The 25,718-nt window shown below is 47.1% G+C and overlaps 1 protein-coding gene across 1 annotated transcript in view; it reads left to right on the top strand.

Moving 5' to 3' along the window:
* LOC107516845 (nodal modulator 1) overlaps positions 1 to 25,718 on the top strand; it is a 48,265-nt gene that overhangs the window by 2,993 nt on the left and 19,554 nt on the right. The window contains exons 2-16 of the mRNA XM_016157006.2: positions 891 to 980; positions 2,478 to 2,523; positions 5,431 to 5,531; positions 6,242 to 6,348; positions 8,221 to 8,293; positions 10,037 to 10,189; positions 10,700 to 10,837; positions 11,125 to 11,214; positions 13,980 to 14,085; positions 14,273 to 14,423; positions 18,488 to 18,662; positions 19,993 to 20,134; positions 21,164 to 21,295; positions 22,463 to 22,599; positions 24,144 to 24,231. Of these exons, the coding sequence (XP_016012492.1) occupies positions 891 to 980; positions 2,478 to 2,523; positions 5,431 to 5,531; positions 6,242 to 6,348; positions 8,221 to 8,293; positions 10,037 to 10,189; positions 10,700 to 10,837; positions 11,125 to 11,214; positions 13,980 to 14,085; positions 14,273 to 14,423; positions 18,488 to 18,662; positions 19,993 to 20,134; positions 21,164 to 21,295; positions 22,463 to 22,599; positions 24,144 to 24,231 (1,729 nt within the window). The remainder of the gene's footprint in view (positions 1 to 890; positions 981 to 2,477; positions 2,524 to 5,430; positions 5,532 to 6,241; positions 6,349 to 8,220; positions 8,294 to 10,036; positions 10,190 to 10,699; positions 10,838 to 11,124; positions 11,215 to 13,979; positions 14,086 to 14,272; positions 14,424 to 18,487; positions 18,663 to 19,992; positions 20,135 to 21,163; positions 21,296 to 22,462; positions 22,600 to 24,143; positions 24,232 to 25,718) is intronic.

Genomic DNA, 25,718 nt, shown 5'->3' with positions numbered 1-25,718 from the left:
GTGCTTGAGCCTTGCAGCAGGTAGGTTTAGGACATTTTCTTTAAATCCAGTCTCTGCCCTGCTGGTGATACCACATTGCTTTATTCTTCAGAGACATGTTAGTAATACAACATAGTAATATAGTAAAATAGTAAATGATAATAACTACTATTTTTTGAGCCTATACTCTGTGCCAGGTGCTTAATATGCATAGATGTGAGTCTATAGCCACTGTGAAGAGGAGTGGCTCTCTTTTTACCCATGAAGAAACAAACACATGACCTACGGAGGGAAAATGACTTGCCCAAGGTCACATAGTATGTGGAAGACCCAGATGTTACTTGAGTACCTTAATAGGTTAGCAGTTTGTGTCTGGGAATGCTCAGGATGCAAAAGTTTTAGAGAGTCATTGAGGAAAGGACACATATTAAGTGTGTTTGGATATGTTTCTGTCCCGTGAACGAAATCAAAGAGAAAATTAAACCTTTCAAGCTGAGTGTTACTCCAAGTATTGGGAATCATTCAGGGTTAGTGATGCAGATCCCTGGCCTGACCCCAGACCTTCTAGTTTAGAAGGTGAAGTGGGGCTTGGGAATTGCATTTTGACAAGTGCCTCACTAACAGCAAATTTGAAAAATTTACACCCAGAAACAAAATAGAGACAAGCCACTAAAATGAACTGAAAAATATTGAAAATTACAACTTTAGAGGTAGACTTTAGATGGTTTTTAACTAAAAAAAATATCGAATCACATTATTTTGGAGGTACTTTGTCATTTCTCTGTCCCTAGTACCCAGCTTATAACAGGTCCTCAGCAAACGTGTATTGATCCAATGCACCCTGGTGTAACGTCCATAGCTAATTTGCAAAGGCAGTATTATGACTTCTCTTTTCTTTCCTTCCTTTCTAGATAAAGTTGTACACCAAACATGGGACTTTGAAATACCAGACAGACTGTGCCCCTAACAATGGTTACTTTATGATCCCCTTGTATGATAAGGTGAGTGGAAGAGTCGTCTTTTATGGTGGCAGGTGGTGCGGCCCGCAGCGCTGTGCTAACCAGGGCAGTGGCCTTGCCCGTGGAGCAAGTGCTCATCTGTAAACTGTAAGTGGAACGCGGCAGTTCCGGCCCGGCTCGGGGGAGACAGCTTCCAGCCTGGTGTGATCGAATGCCGCTTCTCAACGTGGAGCCATCTTTGGTCGTTAACAGCTGTAGGGGAGGGGGCGTGCTGCAGGTACCTAGCGAGGTAACCAGCTAGGTACCTCACTAGGACAGACACGTGTCAGCTGTGCCGGCATTGAAAAACCCCGATTTAACAGAACCCTTTATTTGCAAGCAGCTCAAAATGTTTAAAAAATTCTTATAAGTAATGTGTGAATTTATGAGCTTCGTGGGAAAAAAAAAAATCAAGGTCTTTAGAAGTATATGAAGTACATTTTATCTCCCAAGACCCTCTCTTTTTGTAGCAATAACCCTTTGATAAAAGTTTCGGTGTGTGTCCTAACAGACTGCTTTCTCTGTGTGTATAGTTACACAGGTGACCATGAGTACACATGTACATCCACATACGCAGACACACATAAGCATGTGTGAACCTATGTGGGTGTCCTTGCACACCCACACGTCCAGCCCCCATCCTCCTCACATTCCAACTTTATATTTGGAAATATAGATCCACAGTAAGTTGCAAAAATAGTCAGATTACATAGTTTTGATTTTGATTTTTATAAAAATACAAATGGAATCAAGCAATAGGAATTCTGTGGTTTGATTTTTTTTTTTTTTCTTCCTATGGTAACATCTTGGCACACTTTCAACATCAGCATGTATAGATTTACTGCCTTCTTTTTAATGGCTGCATAGCATGTCAGAGTTAGGCCGAAGCTGTAATTTATTTAACCAGTTCTCTATTGGTAGACATAGAGGGTTTCTCCAATTTTTAAAATTATTAATACTAACAACACAGCAATAAGTATTCGTGAACTTACATCTTTATATACAATACATAAGACTGATTTCTAGAGGTGGACTAGCTGGGTGTTGAACTCTTTTCTTTTTTTGAACTGTCGAAGCAGTCTCAAGAAACCAGGGCGTATGAGTAAAAGCTAGTTTTAAGACAGGATTTTAATACTTGAAGCTGTGTGCTGATCTGGCAGCATTGGGCGTGTGAGGGGTTGCTAGGAGACGGCATTAATAGTATGTTAGGTGTCAAAGGACAGTGCTCTCCCGAATGAACGAACGAACGGGCACCTTTAGGACGCTGATGGGAAGTGGCGCCTTCTGATTGGTTAGCTAGGAATTTCTGGCGGTCAGCTTCAGCTTGTTGCATCTGGTGAGAATCAGAGAGCCCACTGTCCTTTAGAGGAACACAGCTTATGCTCGGAATTTTATTTCTGGTGTAAAAATTTTAGAATAAATAGTAGTATTAAACTAACCTAGTGTAAGCCTTATCAGTTCTCATTCTTTTACTTTTTTTTTTTTTCCCTCCCCTCTTAGGGAGATTTTATTCTGAAGATTGAGCCTCCCTTAGGATGGAGTTTCGGTAAGTTAACTGAATAACCAGACATACTCTGTAAATGGTTAGATTATATGCTGAACATTAATTTAAGTTGACAGAATGTATAGATTGTTAAAATGTTAAAGATTTCTTGTGTCGAAGAGGTCCCCCCGCCGGTCACTTTAGAGTAGATTGGATTTACCTTAGGTCTATGTTGGGCTTTCTGTCATTTTTCTTAAAATAGGCCTTTTCTGGTACCTCTCACAGGAAAGTCTGCTTTTGCAGTTTCATTCTTTAAGACAGAGGTCAGGAGTGGGGACCTTGTTCCTGCCCCAGGATGGCTTCTTTCTCAGCCCCCTCAGTGTTGTTGTTACTTTTTTCTTAGTTTATCGCAACATTAAGCATTGTGAGATTTTGTCATAAAAATCCAGATCTACTTCTGTTAAGAGATCAGAAGGTCCGGCAGCCTTAGGCCTTATCAGCTCTTTGATAACCTTGGACAAGTTACTTCTCTTGTATCTGTCCATCTCCTTTCTAGGGGGTCACGAGAGTACAGCACCCGTCTCACAGGCTCCCTGGGTGGGCCACTGTGTTTGTGTGTTCAGAATGGCCAGCACATCATTAGCAGTTTATAGTAGATAGTTAAAAGCAGTCCTGCACGCAGGCAGGCAAACGCTCCAAGCATTCCTGATGTAACTGCCTTTTAGCAATAAATTAGCTAGATGGGAATGGGCTTGAGCTCAGAAGAGAGGGTTCTGTTTTGACCTGCTCGTTTTCTGGTGAGGAGAGGCTCCTGATTTTTCGGTAGAGTAGCTGTGTGTGACCTCAGTTCTGTAGCCTAGGAAGAGGACGGGGGGCCCTGGTTGTTCCTGCCAGGCTGGCTGGTGACTTAGGGAAGGAGGGAGTCCTTGCCTCCCGAAGGGTGAAGGGAAGCTCAGGTAGTTACTTTGGCTCTGTGGGAGAAGTTCTTTTTCAGCTTGAAGTCAGTGGGATGCCTGGCTGGTGCCTTCCAGAAAGCTGGAGGGGAAATCAAACCCAATTGGTGGCAAAGCAGAGGTTACAGATTGGTGGCCTGGGGGAGTGTTTTGTCAAGGCCACCTCCTGTCCCTGCATTTGCCTTTTCTTTTGGTGAGCTTTATTATTGGATTATAACATGCTTTCAGTAAAATGTACTCATTATGAGTATCACTTGGTGAATTTTCATAAAAAGAACTCACTCAGATAATTATAGAATGTTACCAGCACCCCGAGGTGCCCCATTCCAGGCACTCATAACTTCCCACCCCCCCCACCCCCACCCACGGCGACCACTGCTCTGACCTTCTAAAATGATAGACTAGTTGTGTCTGTTCCGAACTTGATATAAAAAGAATCACGCAAGGTACATATTTGTACCTGGTTTCTTCCTCGGCGTTGTTCGTGAGATCCATCCACATTGTGTGTAGCGCTAGTGAGTCTGAATGCTGTACAGTCCTGGCGTGTGAATATCAGACGGTTTACCTTTTCTGCTGTTGATGGACCTGTGTCTTGCCTCCTGATGTGGGCCACTGAGAATCGCGCTCCTGCAGACGTCCTCGCACATACTCTGTGGTACATGTGCCTTCGTCTCTGTTGCGTGTATACCAGGGCAGAAACTGCTGCGCCGTGGAATTGTCACAGGCTCAGTGACATGTCTCAGTGGATGTCGTGGAACATCCAGAGTGGGAGCAGCAGCCCTGCCGTCGCAGCGGTGTGTGCTGTCCCGGCGGCGTGCGCGGCCCCGGCGGTGCGTGTGGTCCCGGCGGCGTGCGCGGCCCCGGCGGTGCGTGTGGTCCCGGCGGCGTGCGCGGCCCCGGCGGCGCGCGCGGCCCCAGGGTCTCCGTGTCCTCGCAGGCACTTGCCGTGGCCAGGCTTTTTCATTTTGCCGTTCTGTTGGGGACCTGGCCACGTATCTTGTGGTTTCGATTTGGATTTCCCTGACGGTCAATGAGACTGAACACTTTTTACATGTTTATTGGCCATTTGGATATTCTCTTTCGTGAGGTGCCTACCTGTTCAGGTCTTTCATCCATTTTTTTCTTGGTGTCTTTCCTAGTGTGTTTGTTTAATCCTTTGTTTTACCTGAAATTCTCATGACTTTTTATTTTTTCTCTCAATTATCACTGCACATTCTTCTTAAACTTTTAAAACCTCAACTTTATTATAATGAACTCTTCAGTTTAAAAAAAGTCAAATTGCTTGTTAATACGGAAAAATCAGGAGACGGCACGTGAAATCCACGTGGCGGTGGTCAGCGGGCGCTAGGCAGTGGCCTCCCCTTTTCCAGTTTGTCGTGGTCACCACCTGGCCAGTCTGCTTACTCCTTACCCACTCGGCTCCTGGGGACGTTGCAGTTTATTTTGGGCCCAGTTTAAGGTGGCTGAATCCATGTGCTTGGTCGAGGGACAGAATGGGAGCCAGATTTTGGCGGGGGGAGGTCCTATAACTGACCAGCTCTGTGCCTCTGGAAGCTCCATGAGCCTTTCTGTGCCTCAGTTGACCCCCTCTGTCAATTGTAAAGGTTACCTCCCACCTCCCAAGATAGTTGTGAGGATTAAATGCACTTGGCTCAGTGCCTGGCCTGTGGAAAGCATTCAGTGAATAAAACTGTTTGGTGCTCACTGAATTTTCCACGGGACTCTGAGATACAACTAGGCCGAAAGGCTGCTACAGAAGAATATTACTCTATAAACACCGGATCCCTCTGGGGTGGAAAGTGGGTGTCCAGGGGACGGCATGGGAAGGAGACGCTCCTTGTCCACCTTTTGTACATTTGGATTTCGAACCGCGTTAGTGTATTAAGTGCTCAAAAGGAAATAAAATGAAAGGGAACCAAGAAAATGTGTTTTGCCCGGACAGTTTCCCCTTATCTCAGACTAAACTTGCTCTCCTGTCTTGTGCCCCATGCCCTCCTCTCCTGCCTTCATCCCTCAGAGCCGACGAATGTGGAGCTCTACGTGGATGGCGTCAGTGACATCTGCACGAAGGGTGGGGACATCAACTTCGTGTTCACGGGCTTCTCTGTGAATGGAAAGGTTGGCTTCAGAACGTTGTCGTTTTTAACGTTCACCCTGTAGTGTACACTGAGGCTTCTCTTTTAAAAAAGCAAGACTTTTTATTTTTAACCTGGGGGCTTTGATCCGACAGGGACCCACAGATGAGCTTCAGGAGGGTCTGGGGACACAATGAAATCGAGCGTACAATGTGGTGGGCGTGTTTAGGGGTCAGATCTAGGCTGCTGGTCATTTCCCTATGAGAGTAGAGGCTGTTGGCGTGTAAGTGCCAGAGGTGGCCTTTATAGGGGCAGAGTCTCTGGAGAATCTTCTCCTCCCTCCCTCCAGCACCGAGGTTGAGATGAGCACATTCCCTCACTGTCCCCCTCTGCAGGGCGCGTTGACTTCTTCATTTATGCCGAGAGTGTGGCCCTTTGGTCCCAGCTTGGGGGGGCGGTGTTTGTTAGAGATGGGACTGAGGGTATTTATTCTTTCTCCACACTTTGTAACATAATTGTGCGCCTGTAACTGATGGTGTCCTAGGTTCAGTGAGGCAAGGTATCGTTTTACTGTCACTGTTCCCTCTCATAGCCCCTCAGTCCTCCTTGGAAAGAGAATAGTCTTCTCAGTCACCTTTTCAGAGGACTCTCGACCTTAAGGGGGTTGTAGGCCCGGGTGGGGAGCACGGGCGGGATCTGTCAAGAGGAGCCCTTCGGGGCTGGCCCGGGTCCCAACCTTCTTCTCCACGGCAGGTTCTCAGCAGAGGGCAGCCGCTGGGTCCCGCGGGAGTTCAGGTGTCTCTCAGGAACACGGGGACCGAAGCGAAGATCCAGTCCACTGTCACACAGCCTGGCGGAAAGTGAGTTGTGCCCATTATCATCTGCCTTGCAGCCAGAGTGGGGCCATGATGAGGCTGTGACATGGCCGTGACGGGGCTGGAGGAACGTTGGATTTAGGGAGACCTGGGTTTTGGCCCTGATTCGGCCTCAGAACTTTGGATGAGTGCCTGCCCCTCGGGCCCCGAGTTCCTCATTGTGAAGCGGAAGTCATTGGACCCATTGTGTCTAATGTTGGTGGGAGGATTAGATAGGAGGGAACCCTGTCAGGTACCTGCTACAGGGCCGGGCACGTAGTGGGTCTTCATTCCATGGTTGAGACTGGGTCTGGAGCTGGACATCCTGGCTCTGACCCTCATGCTGGCAATTCGACCCGAGCAAATCGCTTAGCGCCTCTGGGTCTCCGCTTCCTTGTTTATAAATGGTGAAAATCATGGAAGCTCCCTCCTAAGATTTGAGGGAAGATTAAATTATAATGTCAGTGTTTCAGATAGCCTGGCATGCAGTGTGTGCTTAATAGAGGTTAGCTCAGGTACGATGGAAGGAAAGCATTTCATAACCATTCCATCAAAGCCATTTTAGTTAGAACTCATGGCTAACCTTGTCGAGTCAAATTTAAAGCATTTATTTAGTAGATTTATATCTCTGAGTTGTAAATGTTAACAAATGTGCCAAAATTAATATCAGAATAGTTCCATTTGATTTTGAAAGCATTCAGATCATTCATTACCACTTCAGTGTACAAAACTGACTCAGCTGCAAAATAAACGTTTTTAGTGAGTCTGTCAGTAAATCATTCATATTTTGATTGTTGAAATTATTTTCCACTTTTGAAATAACATTGCTTCTGTCTGATGCCTCTCTAGCCCTGGTCTACAGAAGGGATGTGGAGTTTTCATTTTCTCTAGGCCAGCAATTTGCCATTGACCTTGCAGGGGAAAGTGACTTGACCTTCCTAAATCTCATCTGCACTGGCTAAAACAATGACAATAACTTAAAGAGCTGGGATACCACGCACATGAAGTAGAGGCTAGATCTTGCTAAGACCAACATCCAGTGGCAGTTTCAATTTTATTGTAGCAAAGTGATTGCCAAGCCCTATCCAGCTATTATGGACAGCACTTGATATAACAACATACCACACAGAAGAACAATTGACTGCTTTCTGTAGTTCATTTCACCAGGACTAGCCCTCTCCTTGTCCAGATTTAAAGGGTTAAATGTGTCAGAATCATGGTGGTCACGTGTCCACAACCTGTCATCTCACTCTGGTCTTGATTTGTCCATAGCTTCTTGAGTGATCTTCATGGGCCTCTGGTTTGTCACTGTTGCTTTGCACAAGAGCCCAGAATGTCACCTTCGTTTCTGATGACAGATCTAAACTCTTTTGCATAGCGTTCAAAGCTTGTTATCATTTGCCCTCCCATATCATCAGTGTCATCTTGTGTTAGCATCCGCCTCACCTCAGCCTATCAGGTCCATGTTTGTTCTTTGCATGGGACCCCTCCCTTCCCACTTCCTTGCCTTTGGACAAGTCACTTCGCTCTGCCTGTTTATGCCTGTCACCTGTCAGAACTCACTTGCCTGTTCTGACTGCTCCCTGCTAAAACACAGCAACTGGTTTTTAGGCCCGAAACCTATGGGGTTAGGGGAAACCCTCCTTTCCTGTCAGCACGTGGAACACCTGTCCTTGCGCACAGTGAGTGCTCAGGAAGTGCCGTCAGGTGTGGACTCGCACAGCGAGGGACTGCGTTGTTTATGCTCATTTAATAAGCTGATGGCCGCTTGTAATAATCCAAATGTTGTTTTCTCGTGCTTCCCAATATTAGGCATAAAGTTAGAAATACTTGCTTGGATTGTTGGGAGAAAGTTAAGTGTTATTTTGTATTTCTTAGGTTTGCATTTTTTAAAGTTCTTCCCGGAGATTACGAAATCGTTGCAACTCATCCAACCTGGGTGTTGAAAGAGGTGAGCATTTCTGTCATGTCTTCATCTGTACCAACAATGTGCTGTTTTGGGGACAAACTCAGTGGTTTTCAATTCAGGAAATGAAATAAGTTGATGTTTTTTCTGGAACTGGATGAAAAACCAGTGGAGCTGCTGATGAGGTTGGTGGTATTTATGAGGTTAGACTCTCATTCAGCAGATGTTGCTTATGTTGGTTTCAGTTTTAGGTGAAAATATTGTCTTGCTGTGAAGTCGGTCTATTATTAACTATAGCCATTTTAAGCTAGATCAACACCAGAAGGACTTGATTTATTAGTTGTTTTTTAAGTGTGAAACAGCAATCTCAGATATATTTAACATTCTAGAAACTATTGTACATGCGCCCAAGGAGAAAGCATAAGAATGTTTATTGCAGCTTCGTAATCGTGAAAAAATTATAAACCACCTAAATGTCCGTTAAGACGAGGATGGACTGTGGTTTCATCACATAATAGAATTCTGTACATCAGCAATAGAGAATGAACCAGAGTTACATATATCATTAATATGTCCACATTTAAAAATACAAGTTGAAGGAAAAAGGCAAGTTCCCGAAGGATAAGGAAATATGGTACTGTTTATATAGTAACTAAAAACATTCATGGTAATTTCAGTTATGGATACATTTGTTTGTAGAAAAATTATAAAGATGAGCATGGGAATAGCAAGTATCATGTTACTAAGATGCCAATGTCTATAGAGGCAGGAGGAAGGGGCTATGCAGGGGTCTCGAACTGGATTGTTACTTTTTTTTAAAGCTGGTTAGAGCATATATAGGTGTTCTTTAGGATATTTCTTATATCTTTTTGTTTGAAATAGTTTATAATAAAAGATCAAAAAAGGAAGAGTCATACTAGATGAGGTTTTGTAATAACTGGAAAAAAAGCTGAAAGACTTAAAAAACATTTCAACATGTTAACTTTTTTTATTGGTTTTGAGTCATGTCTCATTCTTGCTCAAGAAGCATCAGGATCAATCTTTCAGCTTTTATTCTATAGGTTTTATCCATTTATAATTGACGGTATAGTGTCAGCCCAGATGGATCTGTATACTGTTTATGATTTTAGGTTCTCAGCATTTTAAAAATGTTTTATTTAAAACTTAGTGGCTTACATATTATAAATCGAGTACATTTTAAGGCTTACATTGTTGTATGCATAAAGAAGTTTGAGTTTATTAATAATAAAATTGTGTTTCAAAGTAAAATGTGCTGTTAAAAGTCAGGGTGGTGATTGCCTCCTGGAGTGAACTTGATGGGCCTGCAGGGGCTGGTTCTGTTCTGCTTCTGGCACTGTTTGCACGATGTGTTCACTTTCTGAAAATCACTGCACTGGACACTCAGAATATCTGTACTATTCTAAAAGTAAATTGTACTTTATACAAAGTTGAAAAATATATGCATCTCTACCAGTAAACATGGAAAAAAAAGTAAGGCATGCTCATTTTTTAAAAATTGGGACATACAGAAGGGCATAAAGGAGTAGAAACAAAACTTGGAAGATGGAAAAGTAGAAATTTAAGAAGTAAAATGTCACCGTATGGGTGAAATCGTCATTATCTTCCTTTTGCCACATTTCCTTTCACTCCATCTTGCACATTTAAAAAGAGCGGTGATCGTGCTCCGTGCGTTACTTTTCTCCCAGTGAATATTTTAGCGTAAGCATGTCCTCATGTTGTTAAGCACTTGGCGAGTGTTTATCTTTCTGAAGTTAAAACCTTTCGTAGGCCAGCACCACCGTGCGAGTGACCAACTCCAACGCGAACGCCGCCAGCCCCCTGACCGTGGCTGGCTACAACGTGTCGGGCTCTGTGCGCAGTGACGGGGAACCCATGAAAGGGGTGAAGTTTCTTCTCTTTTCTTCTTTCGTAACCAAAGAGGTAAGCAAAGAAGCGTGAAGAACGGAAGAGACCGAGACAGTACCGTTTAAAATGCAGGTCGAGGTTGATGTATAGTCTCAGCATTTAAGAACATGGTGTGTTTCTCAGTCGACGCACAAGAAATTGAATGTCTGCACTGGGAGATGGTGGAACGTGCACAGGCTTTGAAATCAATCAATCCAGGTTCAGACAAATCCCAGCTCTGCCTTTTACTAGCTGTGTGACCGTGGGCCAGTCTCTTTGCCTCCTTGGGCTTTGTTTTCTTATCTGGAGCATGGCGTCCCACTGTAGGGAAGGATAGTCGTGTCATTTTTTCCCAGGAAGACTATGCCATTTTTAACTCGAGTGTAAAGATTTTTGTTCCTGTCATCTCTACTGTGCCCTAGATTTCAGAAATGTGTATTTTGTGACATGAAACTTATAAAAGTTTTCCTGAAGTGTGGTTATTTGATGATAATCAGAACGCATAAGTAAAAAACGAAGTCTTTTTTCCTTTTCTCCTCGACGTAGGATGTTCTGGGCTGCCACACCTCACCGGTGCCTGGGTTCCAGCTGCAGGATGAGAGTCTGGTGTATTTGTGCTACGCTATCTCCAAAGAAGACGGCTCGTTCTCCTTCTCCTCCTTGCCAAGTGGGGGCTACACTGTGGTGAGTGAAGCCATTTCCATTCTTTTTATGTCTGGGACTCTTATGTAAAAGAGTCGATGCCATTTGAGTTTTAGGGACTAAATGGCTGGCCTGCGGTTTGGGGAATGTTTTATTTAGCAGCTACTTAGGATGAGCCTCTGACCCCTCAGTAATAGCTGCAAAAACGCAGGCCTTCCTCTTTAAAATCAGCAGCAATTATGATGCAGTTTCTCTTAGCCTGCCTGAACCCCTGCTGGATCGATTATTAGCACTGATGGTTGAATTTTGATATTGGCTCTTCCTTCCAGATTCCGTTCTACAGGGGGGAGAGGATTACTTTTGACGTTGCTCCCTCCAGACTCGACTTTACAGTGGAACACGACAGCCTGAAAATTGAGGTAAGAACTCTCTGTCCTCTGGAGGGACAGGTGTTCGAGTTCCCATCCCTGAGCACAGGTGTTGCAAACACGTTTAAAAAAACAGTCAGAATTTTATGTAGAAGGACTGTCAGAAGAAACAGAATCTTGTACTCTTTCTGGTTGAGCCTGGAACCCTCCAGAAACCTCACCTCTCTTACATAATGTCTGTATCTTAGAGAATATCAGAGCCCTCGTCATACCTGCTTCACTCAGTGAAATATGTTTTATTGAGTGTCAGCGATATGTGTTTCAGGGACCGATCTAGGGGTGAATGTACAGCAGTGACCAGAAAGAGCCAGAAATTCCTTTTCTTGTGGAACGCATGTTCTAGTAGCAGAAAGAGACAATATACTTCCAAATAAGTAAATGAGATAATATGTGAGAAGGTGATGAGTGTTCTAGAAAAGTATAGCAAGGAAGATGATTACACAGTTTCAAGGTTGCAGTCTTGCAGGGTATTATCAGGGAAGTCCTTGTGAAGGTGACATTTGAGAACACCCTGAAAAGGACAAGGTAGTGAATTGTACTTACACCTGCAGGAAGAGCGTGTAAGACAGGGAAGGGCAGATACAAAGGTCCTGAGGCCGGAGTGTGCCTGGAGGGTGCGGAGGATGCCAGGGTGGCTGGAATGGAGAGAGTGAGGAGGGGAGGAAGAGGAGAGGACGTCAGAAATGACAGGACAGATTGGGCATGGGCTGGCTGGCCACCCTGGGTGACAGCTGGCATCACTCTGGGTGAAGTCCTGAGCAGAGGCGAGGCCGATCCCTCTGGCCGCCATGCTGATAGTTCCCAGGGAGCAGGGTGGAATTGAGGGACCAGTTAGGAGGTTGTGGCACTAAACCAGGTGAGAGCTGACAGCTTGGATCACGGCGATGGGAATGGGCGGGGTGATAGGCGGTCTGAGAGACTCCCTAGACCCTCAAATAGATGGTAAAGGTATTTTTCTTCACACTTATGTCCTTAAATACAGAAGTTGAAAATGGTTACTATAGCAGATTTGCTAGATAGAGCAAATCCCTAAAGAAAATTATTCTTCATAAACGGACCACCCAGTGTTACAGTTATTGAAAAAATTAGATTTTAATCGTTTTCTTTTAACGTTACATTTGAAAGTGCGGCATTAAAGTAGCTTACGTTGGTAGGAGCTAGCGTTTAGGCGACATGCTCAGTGGAGCTCTGACTCTGTAAGATTCAGTAAAGCACTGGACTATTGTGCTGTTCTCCTGAGAGGAGACCAGAAGGTGAGAAGGTGAAGCCTTTGCATGCCTCAGGGGCTTGCAGAGAAGGAGTGGGGATGGGGGGATGGGGAGGGGGAGGAGCGTCCAGACATAACCACATACAAATATTCGACAGATCGATGAATGGGATTCCAGGGAGCGAGAGGGCCTGTGAGCTGTGTGAGGACAGTCTGGTTCTTTACTGTGTTCCGAACATATGGTTTAGTGCCTGGCACATAGTAGGTGCCTAATAAAAGTGTTTGTTGTGTGGATATATGAATTAATAAACCATCTTGGTAGAAGGATCAAGAAAGGCACCTGAATAAAAAGCCATTTTATTTTTCTAAAGCTCTCTCTTATGCTGTGGCATATATGCATTCATTCATTCATTCATTTATTCATTCAGGAGCCATTTATTGAGTGCCTACTATATACCAGGTGACTAAGACAGAAAAGGCCCCCATCTTCATGGATCTTACATTGTACTGAGAGGTAGACAAACTATAAGAAATCAGAAAAGGACATTTCAGATATTGGTCAGTTTTTTGATGAAGCTAATAAAATAGGTTAGTGTGATGGACAGTGACTGGCTGGGACAGGAGGTGGGGACCCCTAAGGGTAGTCAGGGAGAGCTTCTCGGAGGGGGTGACGGTTTGAACTGAAACCCGAGTGACGAGAAGGAGCAGCCTCCTCCCAGCTCTCCGCAAGGGGTGAGCCGGAGGAACCAAGGGTCAGGGCGGATGGAACATAGTGATTGCGGAGAGGAAAGCCATGGCATTCGCGAGCGAGGAGGGCGGACGCGCATAAACCAAGTTAGGACACGGGTCAGTGCAGCGGCTGGGCTTGAGTGAGGTGGTCTCAGTGGCGTGAATAACGAATTGACTTCAGGTCGTGGTGGGAAGAGGCGGGACAAGGGCTCGAGAGACCTTGCCGAGATGTCCACAGGGCTGATGGGTGTTGGAGGTGTGGGGAGGGCATCCAAGGTGATGCTGGGGCTTAAGCTTGGGAGCCCGGAGGGTGACGTGGCTCACCAAAGTGGGGGCACCTGGAGGGGAGGAGGCGGGAAGGGGGCAAGGGCGGGGCAGGCTCGCCCCAGTCCGACTCGGTGATCTTTGAGTGGGGAACTAAGTCTGTAGGTGTGACGCAGGCGATTATTTGACAAACCACAGCATGTGGGGAGCGCAACCAAGAGGACCGGCGGGGAGCACGCTGCCGGCGGGGGCGCCGTGAGCGGGTGCCGTGAGTGGGCGGGGGCGCCGTGAGTGGGCGGGGGCGCCGTGAGCGGGTGCCGTGAGTGGGCGGGGGCGCCGTGAGTGGGCGGGGGCGCCGTGAGTGGGCGCCGTGAGTGGGGGGGGGGGCGCCGTGAGCGGGCGCCGTGAGTGGGCGGGGGCGCCGTGAGCGGGCGCGCTGGGCGGGGGCCCGGCCGGCCCGCGGGCCCGGGAGCAGCCCGCGCGGGCGCACGCGCCGTAAGGGGGGCTTCCGCAGCCTGAGCCCCTGCGCGCCTTCCTCCTGTTCTTCATCTTCTAGCCCGTGTTCCACGTCATGGGATTCTCTGTCACTGGGAGGGTCCTGAATGGACCCGAAGGAGAAGGTGTCCCCGAGGCTGTGGTCACTCTGAATAACCAAATCAAAGGTGAGCGGATGCGTTAGCCCCTGGCGCTGCTTGCCAGGCCCCGTTCTTGATCACAGAGAGAAGTGGAAGGGAAACAACCTTGGTGACCGTAAAACGTGCCAGCCTTTTGTCTCAAGCATCCTCGTGTACGCGGAGGGCTGTGCAGTTGGTTGGGCTCATCTCATTCGTGTGCGTTTTTGTTTCACAGTCAAGACAAAAGCTGATGGCTCTTTCCGCTTGGAGAACATAACGACCGGCACGTACACCATCCACGCTCAGAAGGAGCACCTCTACTTTGAAACCGTCACGATCAAAATCGCCCCGAACACGCCTCAGCTGGCCGACATCATCGCCACAGGGTGAGGTGGTCGTGTTCGGGTTGGAAGTGCCAGAGCTTACGTTGACAGCCAGCGGAGGACAGTAACCTTCCACCTGGCCGTTCTTCTGCCAGGGATCCACATCCGGTCTCAGACACGGATGGAGAATTTGGCCTGGCTTCTTTAGACAGATTAGTGCTAAATCGTAGCGCCTGAAGGCACTTCTGCGTTGGATGCTTAAGGACAATGCTCCGCTTCACAGTTCAGATGGGTGGACATTAGGAAAAGACCTTCCGTATGTGAGCTCACCTCTGTGGGGCCTTCCCTGGCTCCATTCTGGAGGACTTTGGCCGTTGGCATACAGTTGGCTGAGAAAGTTTGTTGTAAGATGCGCCTGGCCATTGGCATAGCTCTTCCCGTTTTGTTGTATTCATTGTGAGTGTGTGAGGGGACACGGCGTTTGAATGCGTGGAGTCTTGTTGCGTGGTGACGTGTGGAGCACGGGACCCAGGCCTTGAAGTCAGATCTCGGATCTTTATCTCACCTGTTCGTGCCCTGGGGAATGCGGTGCCACCATCTTTGAGACAGCAGTAGGTGCTCCCTCAGCGGTGACATCACAGGAGGCGTGGGGTCAGCTCGGAGCGGCTGCGTGGGCAGCGCTGGCGGGTGGCAGCGTGAAGCATGGCGCCGCTGCTGCGTGACGCATGGGGCGGGCAGAGGACAAGGCCAGAGGGGCGCATCTCAGAGGCCCCCTCACACCCCCGGGAAGACGGGGGCTTTCTCCGCCACGGGTCCGGGAGCCAGTGATGGCTGTGTGCTTGGAGGTAGTGCGATCGGGCTTTTGTGTTCTGTGAGGCACTCGGGTGACACGGCCGGGGATGGCTTTGAGTGGGGCAAGGCTTGGGCGCAGGAGGCCCGAAAGCAGAGCGATGAGGACTCGCCTCGTGGGGAAGTCAAGGACAGATGAGAGATGTATTCAGGGCTTCCGGTTCTGAGGCAGGATGGCTGTGGTGCCGCTGGCTATGGGCAGGGAGAGTAGCCAGTGAGTGACGAGGGTTCAGTTTTGGGGTCTGAAGGATCCCTCAGTGGAGCTCTCCGATCCATGGTGCCCCCTGAGGACTGGCTGCGGGGCAGCCAGAACCTTGAATGTGTCAGAGCAGATGGAGGTGGGAGATCCACAGATAAAAAATGGGGTGCCGGTGTTTGAGGGGTGGCCTCGGGAGAACCTGTGGGGTGAGTTTTAAGGGTGAGGTGGTGCCTAGTGGTCAGGGAGTTCCAGGGAGCTGAGCCCTGAAAACGCCGCCCACTGACTTGGGCACCGAGGAGGCTCCAGTGACCATTTTCTGAAGGCAGGTGGGGGTCAAGGTTGGGGTTCAGTGTTGAATGAGAGATGAGGAAGCACCTCACCCGTGGAACGCTGTCCCCGTCTCTGTCATGGTGGAGCCTCAGAAAACAGTTCTGGGTCTTAAGCCCTTCCTCTTTTTCTTCATAAACGTTTTTGAGCAGCTGCTGTGGGCATTGTTAGAATTGTAGATGTGTAACGTGGGAAGAAGCCCACCGTTATGAAGACATGGCTTTCGTCTTCCTGTGGAGGCAGACTCGAGATGAGTACATTCGTGACCGTGAATTGCGGTAGGCCTGGTGCAGGCAGAGACCGCGAGCCGAGAGGACTCAGCTCGGAGTGGGACCTGTGCAAGGCCTCACCGGGTCGCCGACACCTCCGGCAGGACTTGGAGTTAGCGCAGCGAAGAACTTCCCAGGCAGGGGGGGCAGCCTGGGGAGGCGGGGACAGCAGCTCTGGGAGACAGCCAGCGAGGCTGGGGGCGGTTGGTGAGGTTGGACCCCCGAGCCATCTTGTGGAGACGGCTCTCTCCCCAAACCTAGTGGCGAGCTGTCGGAGTTCTCAGCAGGAAAGTGATATGGATCTGGGCATTTTAGAAAGTTTTTTTTTTCCCCTGGCTGCTGCTTGGACAATGGATCAGAGGGGAGCCAGAATATGAATGGAGGGGCTAGACAGGAAGCCGTGACAGTCGTCTGGAGGAAATGCAGTAGCTGGGACCAGGGTGCCAGCGGGGGAGCGAGTGAAAAGTAGATGGATTCGATGGGTAGAGGAGAGAGAATCGACAGGCCTTGCGCTGTTGGAGTCCCAGGTTTCTTATTTGGGGAACTGGGTGGACGGAGGAGATGCTGTTCATGGAGATGGGGAAATATATTTATACTAATTTTCTTCTTTAAAGTAGAATATTTGGGTCAAAGAAAGAAAAGCATTTGTTGGGTTTCTTTGGAAAAATTCATCATTTTCCTTTTGGGCCAACATAGCATAATTGCCTTTATCTTATTGCTATTTCTTACTTAAAAAAGAAATTTTCCACTTTATTTGGAAAATAAACTCCAACTTCTGTCCCAATGATTTTGAAAATATAGTTGTCTCACAGTGTACCGAAATTACTAATGTATGTTTACAAATTATTAAGCCCCGATGAAAGAATTTATTGACACGAATTAAAAGCTTCAGTATAGACACTCATCTACCAGCTTTTTAGTTAATTTTTCTAAACTAAACCAATATACGTTGGGCGTTTAGGGTGACCAGATACTTCTCGTTAATTGAGAGTATGAGCTAAAACAGATGTATGGTTAAACATTTTAAACAGGCAGAGAGAACCAGCTTGGAACAAATAAGGTGACGTTCCCCTGACGTGGACACGAATGAGGAGAACGTGAACGGTCCTTGAGAATAATTCATCCGCGTTTTCTCCCTGTCCTCCTATTCTGAAAGTGTGAAGCAGGGAAATGTGAGAACCACATTGTTGATGCTTCGCGGGCTGACGGTCTCTGTGACGAAAAGGCCATGGATGACTCCTAAATGAGTGGGCGTGGCTGTTCCAGCAGAACCTTAGGACACTGAAGTTTGAATTTCATATAATTTTTATATGTCACAAAATAATTCTTTTGATTCCACCCCCCCCCCCCCTTTTAACACTTCAAAAGTATTAAAATGAAAGTACAAACCATGCTCAGCTCCACACAAAAACTGGTGGCTGGCGGAACCGGGCTGGGCCCATGGCCGGTGGGTCTTGGGCCCACACTGGACCGTGGGCTCAGCCGGCCCGTCACTCCACTCTCAGAATGACTGTGCTTTTCATTACTTGTGGATTTCACACGTAGAATATTCCACCACCTCGTCGTTCCTTCTGCTGGTCTTTATTTGCGGCAGAGTGGGTGTTCCCGCATTTAGTGCACCCCGTAATTACCCATCATCGAATCCAACACTTTTATTATCTTTCTGTCAAAAATGTCAACTGATTTTTATCTAAAATGATTCTTTAAGATTGGAATATGTAACCTTTAGTCGAAGAAAACAATCGTGGCCTCCGGCTGCGGGACATGATTGCGTTTTAACACACCACCTAACTGAAAAGTGAGGACCATCACCAAGGATGATGGTCTTTGCTGGGCTTTCTCAGGGAGTGGGCGTGCCTTCCCTGTGCCTTCCGAGGCGGCTTCGCAGCATTTTAGACTCCGCCCACGTGGTCTCCAGTCTGAGTCATCACTTGAACAGGCCTTGTGTGGCTCCTGGCCCCTAGGAGTTCAGCTTAAGCTTTACATTTTTCCAGCTTAATTACCTTTTCTGTTCAGGTCTCTCAGGTTGCTCTGACCCACGCATTGTGTGGAATGACAGGCGAGGACCGCGTCTTCGATGACTCCGCCTTGTTTTATGGCCTGGGTGATGCAGCATCTTAGGCAGCCCATATTTTCAGTCCTAGGCTGCTCCACTGTAATGAGTCAATTACCTGAAACATTTTATCATATACAGATGATCTGAAAATCACTTTCTTAGTGTGGGGGTTGCCACATGTCCCCCAGAACATACACAGCCCTGCACACTGGGCCCCCACTCTGCCTTTTCCCTGATTCAGGCAGAGGTTCGGTCTTTTTTCCCAAAGGTTGCTTTTAAAACTAGAGTCACTCGGGCCGTATTCCTATCTCTTTGCTAAGATTGAGCCGCTCTCACGGCTGGAAGATGGACACGTAATTTTGGTTGAAAGCGCCTTTCCTGTTATAATGGAGTTCTCACGCCGGGATGAATGGCCCCCTTGTTGCAGGTTCAGTGTCTGTGGCCACATCTCGATCATTCGCTTTCCTGACACCGTCAAGCAGATGAGTAAATACAAAGTTGTCCTGTCGTCTCAAGACAAGGACAAGTCTTTGGTCACCGTGGAGACGGATTCTCATGGATCATTTTGTTTTAAAGCAAAACCGGGGACCTACAAAGTCCAGGTATGATGAGTTTTGTTCTATTTAAGATATTTGAAAAAATAGCCGTGGGTTTTTAAAGGGCTGTTATTGGCCCAGATGAGTTAGAGAAAGAGCGTGTCTGTTCCCAACTTAGTTTGAAATGTTTACCTGCCTGCATGTCACAGTTAGTAGAGCAGACAGGCAGCTAGTTGAAAAACGATGCGACAGGCCTTTCTCTTTTCCAGTCCTGATGTTTATTAGGGGTTATGATCGGGCTGCCAATCACGCCTCCCCAAGTCCCCAAAGAGATCACAATGGACTCTGTTAACCGCAGCTCAGTAACTTCCACAGTGAATGGCTTCTGGAACCTGAGGCCAAAATGGAGCTCCCCTTTTCCTGCCTCGCCCTGAATTGAAGATGCCGGGCAGGTCCCATCTGATCACTCCATCCAGGCAGGTAGCAGCTGAGAGGACTCTGGCCTGGTGTCTCACTGCAAGGGCGATGGTCCGAGCACAGGTGGGGCCAGCAGGCAATGGAGAGACGGCCAGACGTCAGCCCGCTGTGCCTTTCCGTGCAGTGGGCCTGCCCACGGGGAAGGCTGTGTCTCCGTGGCTCTCAGGCTCCGACCCAACGAGTCAGCCGCTGCTCCTCCCCAGGGAGGGGGGAGGGCCGGGAAGGTTCCTTCTAGGGCTTGCTCTCCTCTAGGGCAAGTGAGGTCCCTCCCTCTGAGGAGCTGGGGTGGGCGGACAGCGGTCTCCCCGCTTCTGCTGAGCAGTGCGATGTTGGGCTGACGGCTCCTTTGCCAGCTTCTTGTTAACTGGCCACAGTGAAGCCTCTGGAAGCCCTTTCGGAAGCGCAATAAGGAACTTACTTACCCGAGGCAGGGCCATTCCAGTAATCTTTACCAGGGATGAAATAGGTGACCCCCGCTGCACCCCCCCAGTACCTCTTGTTAGCCTGAGAAAGGCCCACAGAAGGAAAGGAAGAAGAAAATGGCCGAATTCCACTGGCGGCGCCCGGTTCATGGTTTATGTCCTGAGTGACCTCAAGCTGGGAGGAGGTTCTGGGATTTCATACGGCTCCCACCTGGCGTACAGTGATCGATGGCAGTGCGTGGCTCTGTGGAGTCGTGCCCAACACGCTTTTGTGCACCGTGCCTCTGTGGGAGAGTTCGTTTATCTCATTAGAAATGTGTTACCTTCACGCAGCCTGTCTGCGGGTTTGTTGCGATTATAAAACTCGGCCTGGAAATGGACCTTTGCCCTTCAGAACCCATTCAGCCTTGGGCCCAGAAGAACGTTCTGGTGCCCTGTAGGCCAGGAGAGCGGTGGCCCTACCCTGATGCAAACGCTGACGTCCCGTGTTCCCGCAGGTGGTGGTTCCCGAGGCAGAGACCAGGGCGGGGCTGACGCTGAAGCCCCAGACGTTTCCTCTCGTGGTGAAGGACGGGCCCGTGATGGACGTGGCCTTCGTGCAGTTTTTGGCATCTGTTTCTGGGAAAGTCTCTTGTTTGGGTAAGATGTTTATTGATGGCAAGAACAGATCGTTTCAGAGAGAGAGGTGGGTAGGTAGAAGTGGGATTCGGAGAGCGGCTCCTCCCTGGGCAGCATTGGGGACGGTGGTGGCTCCTGGTGGTGGCCTTGGCGAGTCCGTGTTGCATCTAGTTCTCGCGGAAAAATTGCTGCAGTGAGTCATCAGAAACGTTTCTTTTGGAATATTTCTGCTTTGGCTCCTGAAAGAATGTGCAGGTCTCTTCTTTCTCCCTCTGACTCCGAAAGGAAGGTGGAATTAGGCTCAGGTTTCATTCCCAGCTCTGTCACTTGCCTGGTGTGGGGCTGTGAGCGTTCACGTGCCCAGCCTCAGTTTTTCTTCTGTAAAATGGGAGCATTACCGCTTTCAGAGGGTTTTAAAGAAGCTCAAGTGTGGTCATGTCAGGAAGCAGTGTGGCTCAGCCGTTAAGAACATAGACTCTGGAACCACGCTACATGGAGTTGAACCTTCACTGCATGACCTGGGGCAAGTTGCTTAACCTCTGTGTGCTTTGAGTGCCTTGTCTGTGATATGGAGATAGAAATAGCACCTGCCTCATAGGGCCTCGTGAGATCAAACGAGTTAGTGTAGGTGTAGCCTTTAGAAGTTCTGGGGCACAGCAAGAGTCATGTAAATCTTTGCTATTAGTATTATTATTAAATGCGATAAAGGGCCCAGTTCTCTGCCTGCTACAAAGGGGGCATTCAATAAAGTTTCTTCACCTTTCTCTTTTTCTCTGGCTCCTGTAGGCGCTCCATAAATATCACTTCCCTTATTTCAGTAAATGATGGAGCCGCTTTGACTCTTGGTGGGTTCCTTGCTGGGCACCGACGACCTGCTTGGGGGTCACTTTTCAGAATCGAGTAGCTACATCTTAGCTCTACAGGAGCCCCACTGACACTGCCCATCAGGAGGTGAACGGTGGCCAGCAGCACACAGGGAGGGGTTGGGATATGCACGCGCTCTGGTTCATTTCAGGCAGTCAAATGAGGCCTTCCCGTCTTTCTCTGCAGACACCTGTGGCGACCTCCTGGTGACCCTGCAGTCCCTCAGCCGCCAGGGCGAGAAGCGGAGCCTCCAGCTCTCTGGCAAGGTCAACTCGATGGCCTTCACGTTCGACAGCGTGCTCCCAGGAAAATACAAAGGTGAGACCTGCACGTGGTGCTGGAGGCCCTCACTCACTTCCTGTCTTGCCCGATGGATGTTCTGAAACCCAGCTCCGAAATTTCATCCCAACTTTACACCTTTACTTGTTTAACTCTTCTTTACCCCTTGATCTTGAATGTGCATAATTTAGCTTTGGGTGATAATGCAGGAGTTGAGGCTCTATGAACCAACTGCCACCTTATCAGGACACCCCATACACTTCTCCTTTGGCGGGGAGGCCTTCATTTGTCCCATTTTATTTCTAAATGCCAGAGAAGGGTGTGTGAAACAATGTACTGTGTGTTCTACCGCTTAGCAGTTGTGTGACCCTGACAGTCTGTGAGACTCAGTTTTCTCATCTGTAAAAGAGGAATAATAGGCTTTTTGCAGAATGTAAAACTAAATGAAACAGTTTATAAAGCCCCTTGTGCAGTGCCTGGTAAGCATTAGATGCTGGCAAATGTTGGTCCTCATTTCTCTGCCTTTTTTGAGAAGCCGTCCATCACTGTATTTCCTCTTTTTCAAAACTCAGTTTGGAGTTGCCAGCAGTGAATAGCTTATAAAGTAGACTGCTTTTTCTGGGGAATTATAAGTTCTGTTATATCAGGTGTTGGCAGACTGTGACGTGAGGACCAACTGCCTGTTTTCATAAATTAAGTTTTATTTGAACACAGCCATGCCTGTTTGTTTGTGTGTTGTCTGTGGCTGCTCGTATGCTGTAAACAGTTGAATAATTGAGTTGAAAATATTTACTCTGTGGCTCATTACAGAAAAAATTTGCTGATTCCTTAATACTTACTTGTAGCCTGATCTTTAGGCACAATTAAATTTCTTTCTTGGTGATTTTGTATGGCCATTGGTTTCAGTTTTTTTTTAAGCAATTACTTCTTCCAAGTGCTCTTATCTCTCTCTCCTCCTCCTCTCCCCCCCCAATCTGTCTTGTCTGTCTGTCTGTCTGTCTATCTATCTATCTATCTATCTATCTATCTATCTAAACTGTGTATATATGTATGTGTGTGTATGTGTGTGTATATGAAATATTTATTGACATATGTACACACAGTTTAAAAAAAAATCAATGAATTTGTTAGAACTTTTTTCTGGTGTATTTGGGGAGGTGGTGTGCTCTATGCCCACGTGTCTCTTTGTGTTGTGTGCTTTTCCAGTAAGCATCACGCATGATGATTGGTGCTGGAAGAACAAGAGTCTGGAGGTGGAAGTCCTGGAAGAAGACGTGTCAGCGATTGAGTTCAGGCAGACGGGCTACATGCTGCGATGCTCCCTTTCTCATGCAATCACTCTGGTATGCCAGCTTCTGAGCATCCTCTGGTTTAGAAGGGTACTTGCCTTTTTAAAAGCAAGAAGGACAAGTACGCCAAGGAGATAGTAACCATTGTCGAGTCAGGTTTCCTTTCCTGCCCCTCGACTCAGCCACCTCTTATGGAAAGCGTCATCCGGAAGCATTTCAGATCCCTCAGTGGAAGATGCCTTTATTTGAGAGATTTTTCTGGCTCCAGCTTGAATTCTAACCTTAGTGATTTGGGGAAGCCGTTGACGGGCGTAGTGGTTTTGTATCCCTGAGCAAGTTCATTTAATATTTCTAAGCCTCAGTTTTCTCCCCTAAAATTGGGATCGTAATACCCAGTTCTCAGGGTTATAGTGAGGTTTAAATAAGGCTCTCATGTATTTAAAATTTCCTTCGCATATAGCGCTGCTATTTATTTATAGATGCAGCTGAGTCAGTTTCTCTAATATATTTGTTTTGGTGCAGAGGACAGAGCTATTAGCAGGATCTTTCTCTTTTGTTGATGTGGTCTCTGTGGCCTGATGGATTTTGGGAAATGGAACACCCATGCAGACCTGTATAGGTCCATTTATGAGTTTTAGCTAAGCTTTGACTTCAAGGAGTAGTAAATGCCATCGTTAAGTGCCAGTGGAGAAACTGAGGCGAGTGACAATTAAATGACTGCTAATGTCAAACACTGGAGGAATTGAAACTGGTGTTTTCAAGGCCAGTTGACCATTCCAGTTATAACTATAAATGCTAAACCAACATCTTTGTTCCAGAAGATGGGTTAATTAAGATCCAGTTGACAGTGAGTGATAGGGATTTAGGAAACCATTCCTTCTCTTAAATTCTCCAGTGCTTTTCTGTTTCCCTTAGAATTAGATCCGCATTCTTGAACAGTGGCCAACAAAGCCCTACCCTCATTCCCTGTTCACCTCCTCTCTCTCTCCACCTCCCCACTGGGCCCCAGCGCACAGGCCTCTCCAGCTCCGCACCGAGCTCATTTCCTCCTCTGGGCCTTCGCACATGCTCTTCCCTCTGCCTGGAATGCTGGGTCTTCTCCAGAAACGTGTGTAGCTGGCTTTCCTCTGCATTCAGGCTGCAGCCCGGATGTTCCCTGCTCAGGAGAGGCACGCCCGGAGACCAGCAAGCTGAAGACGCCTCAGCCAGCGATCACTCTTCTGTATCCAGCTCTGCTGGCCACTTTCTTCCTAGCTCTGTTACTCGTTAGCCGAAATCTACCGCTTTCTTTGTTGACTGCATTGATTTTCTGTCCTCCCACATTAGAATGTAATCCCCCTGAGAACAGGGGCCGCGTCAGCTACCGAGGCCCAGCTCTGCGGCTGTCACATAAGAGGTGCTCAATAAGTATTAGTTTACTGAATGAAAAAGCATGTTTTTGTTGGAAGTTTTTGAAGGTTTTTAATTTTCCCCTGGCACCCAACTGCTCAAATGATTAATGGGCAAAACAGATGACTGGTTCAGAAACAGAAATATTATTCATCATCTTGTGTCTCCCTCTCCTCCAGTAAGTCATTGTATTGGCTTTGGTCCCCTAGGAATTTTATCAGGATGGAAATGGACCTGAGAACGTGGGGATTTATAACCTTTCCAAAGGAGTCAACCGCTTCTGCCTGTCCAAGCCTGGTGAGTCAGCCGATTGATGTGCTCTGTGCCTTGGGGAAATGGAAAGGCACCAGAGGGTGGTTTTAGAGGCGTTTTTTCCCTACCTTGGTTCTGTTGGCATCAAGCTAGCAATGTCGGTTGTGGTTCGCGTACTCTTATTTTTCTGTCTCTTTCCTCCGGAGGGAGCAGTGTGTTTACCAACAGAACTGGGGCTGAGGCTCAGCAAATCTCTTGGGGTTGGTTGCATTAGGTAGAGCCTCCTGGGCCCTTTCACTTTTATTTATTTATTTTTAAGATTTATTTTAAAATTACAGTTGACATATAATATTAGTGTCAGGTGTACAACATTGCAATTAGACTCTTTCACCTCAAAAAATATTATACTGTTGCCCAATGATTTCTCCTTAAGAGTGATCTTTTTAGAATAAAAGCTGGGTCATCTCTCATCTTGCTTAAATACTTTGGTGGCTTCTTTCTCTTTTAACCACTTTATTGAGCTGCAATTTGCAGATCATAAAATTGATCCATTTAAAATGTACAATGCATGTGACAACATAGGACTTGGAGAGTATTATGCTAAGTGAAATGAGTCAGAGAAAGACAAATACCATATGATCGCACTTAGATGTGGAATCTAAAGAACAAAATGTACGAACCAACAAAACAAAAACAGACCCGTAGACACAGAACATTTTGAAGATTCCCAGATGGGAGGAGGTTTGGGGGAGATGGGTGAAAAAGGGGAAGGGAGTAAGAAGTACAAATTGGTAGTTACAAAATAGTCACAGGGCTGTGGGGTACAGCGTAGGGGGTAGAGTAAATGATACTGTAATAACCAAGTATAGTCCCAGGTCGGTACTAGACTAATAGGGGGACCACTTCGTAAGTTATATAAATGCTGTACACTTAGAGCTAATATACAATACTGACTGCCAACTGTGATTGAAAAAAAGTACTCTAAAAAGTCAAATAAAATAAAAAGTAAAATATATACTACAACAATTTTTAGTAAATTTACCAAGTTGTACATATATCACTGTAATCTAGTATAGAACGTTTTCAATTAATCTTCGTTCCCAGCTCTGGGGAGCCACTGATCTATTTTTTTGTTTATATGGATTTGTCTCTTTTTTGGACTTTTTATGTAAATGAAATCATATAGTACTGGTATTTTTTCTGTCATTTAGCATGTTTTTGACAATAGCCATGCCGGCGGGTGTGAAGGGTTATCTCATTGTGGTTTTATTTTGCATTTTCCTAATGAGTAAATCAGTGACTCACCTTGGGTCTCAAGATAAATACAAAATCCTTAACCTGACCTTGAGCTCCTGTGTCATCTAGCCCTGTCTGCCATTCTCTCCTTTCCAGGCAGACTGTCCTTCCATGTTTCAGTCAGGATGCCTTTGGCTGCAAATAACAAAATCTGCACAACAGTGCCATCAAGAAGTAGTGGTCAGTTGTCCCCATGGCGGCCTGTGGGTACAAGCGTGGGTTCAGCAGCCGTAGAT

This window comes from Rousettus aegyptiacus, unplaced genomic scaffold, assembly GCF_014176215.1.
Source record: "Rousettus aegyptiacus isolate mRouAeg1 unplaced genomic scaffold, mRouAeg1.p scaffold_m13_p_8, whole genome shotgun sequence".
Taxonomy (NCBI): Eukaryota; Metazoa; Chordata; class Mammalia; order Chiroptera; family Pteropodidae; genus Rousettus; species Rousettus aegyptiacus.
This window is presented reverse-complemented; position numbering and strand designations above follow the sequence as displayed.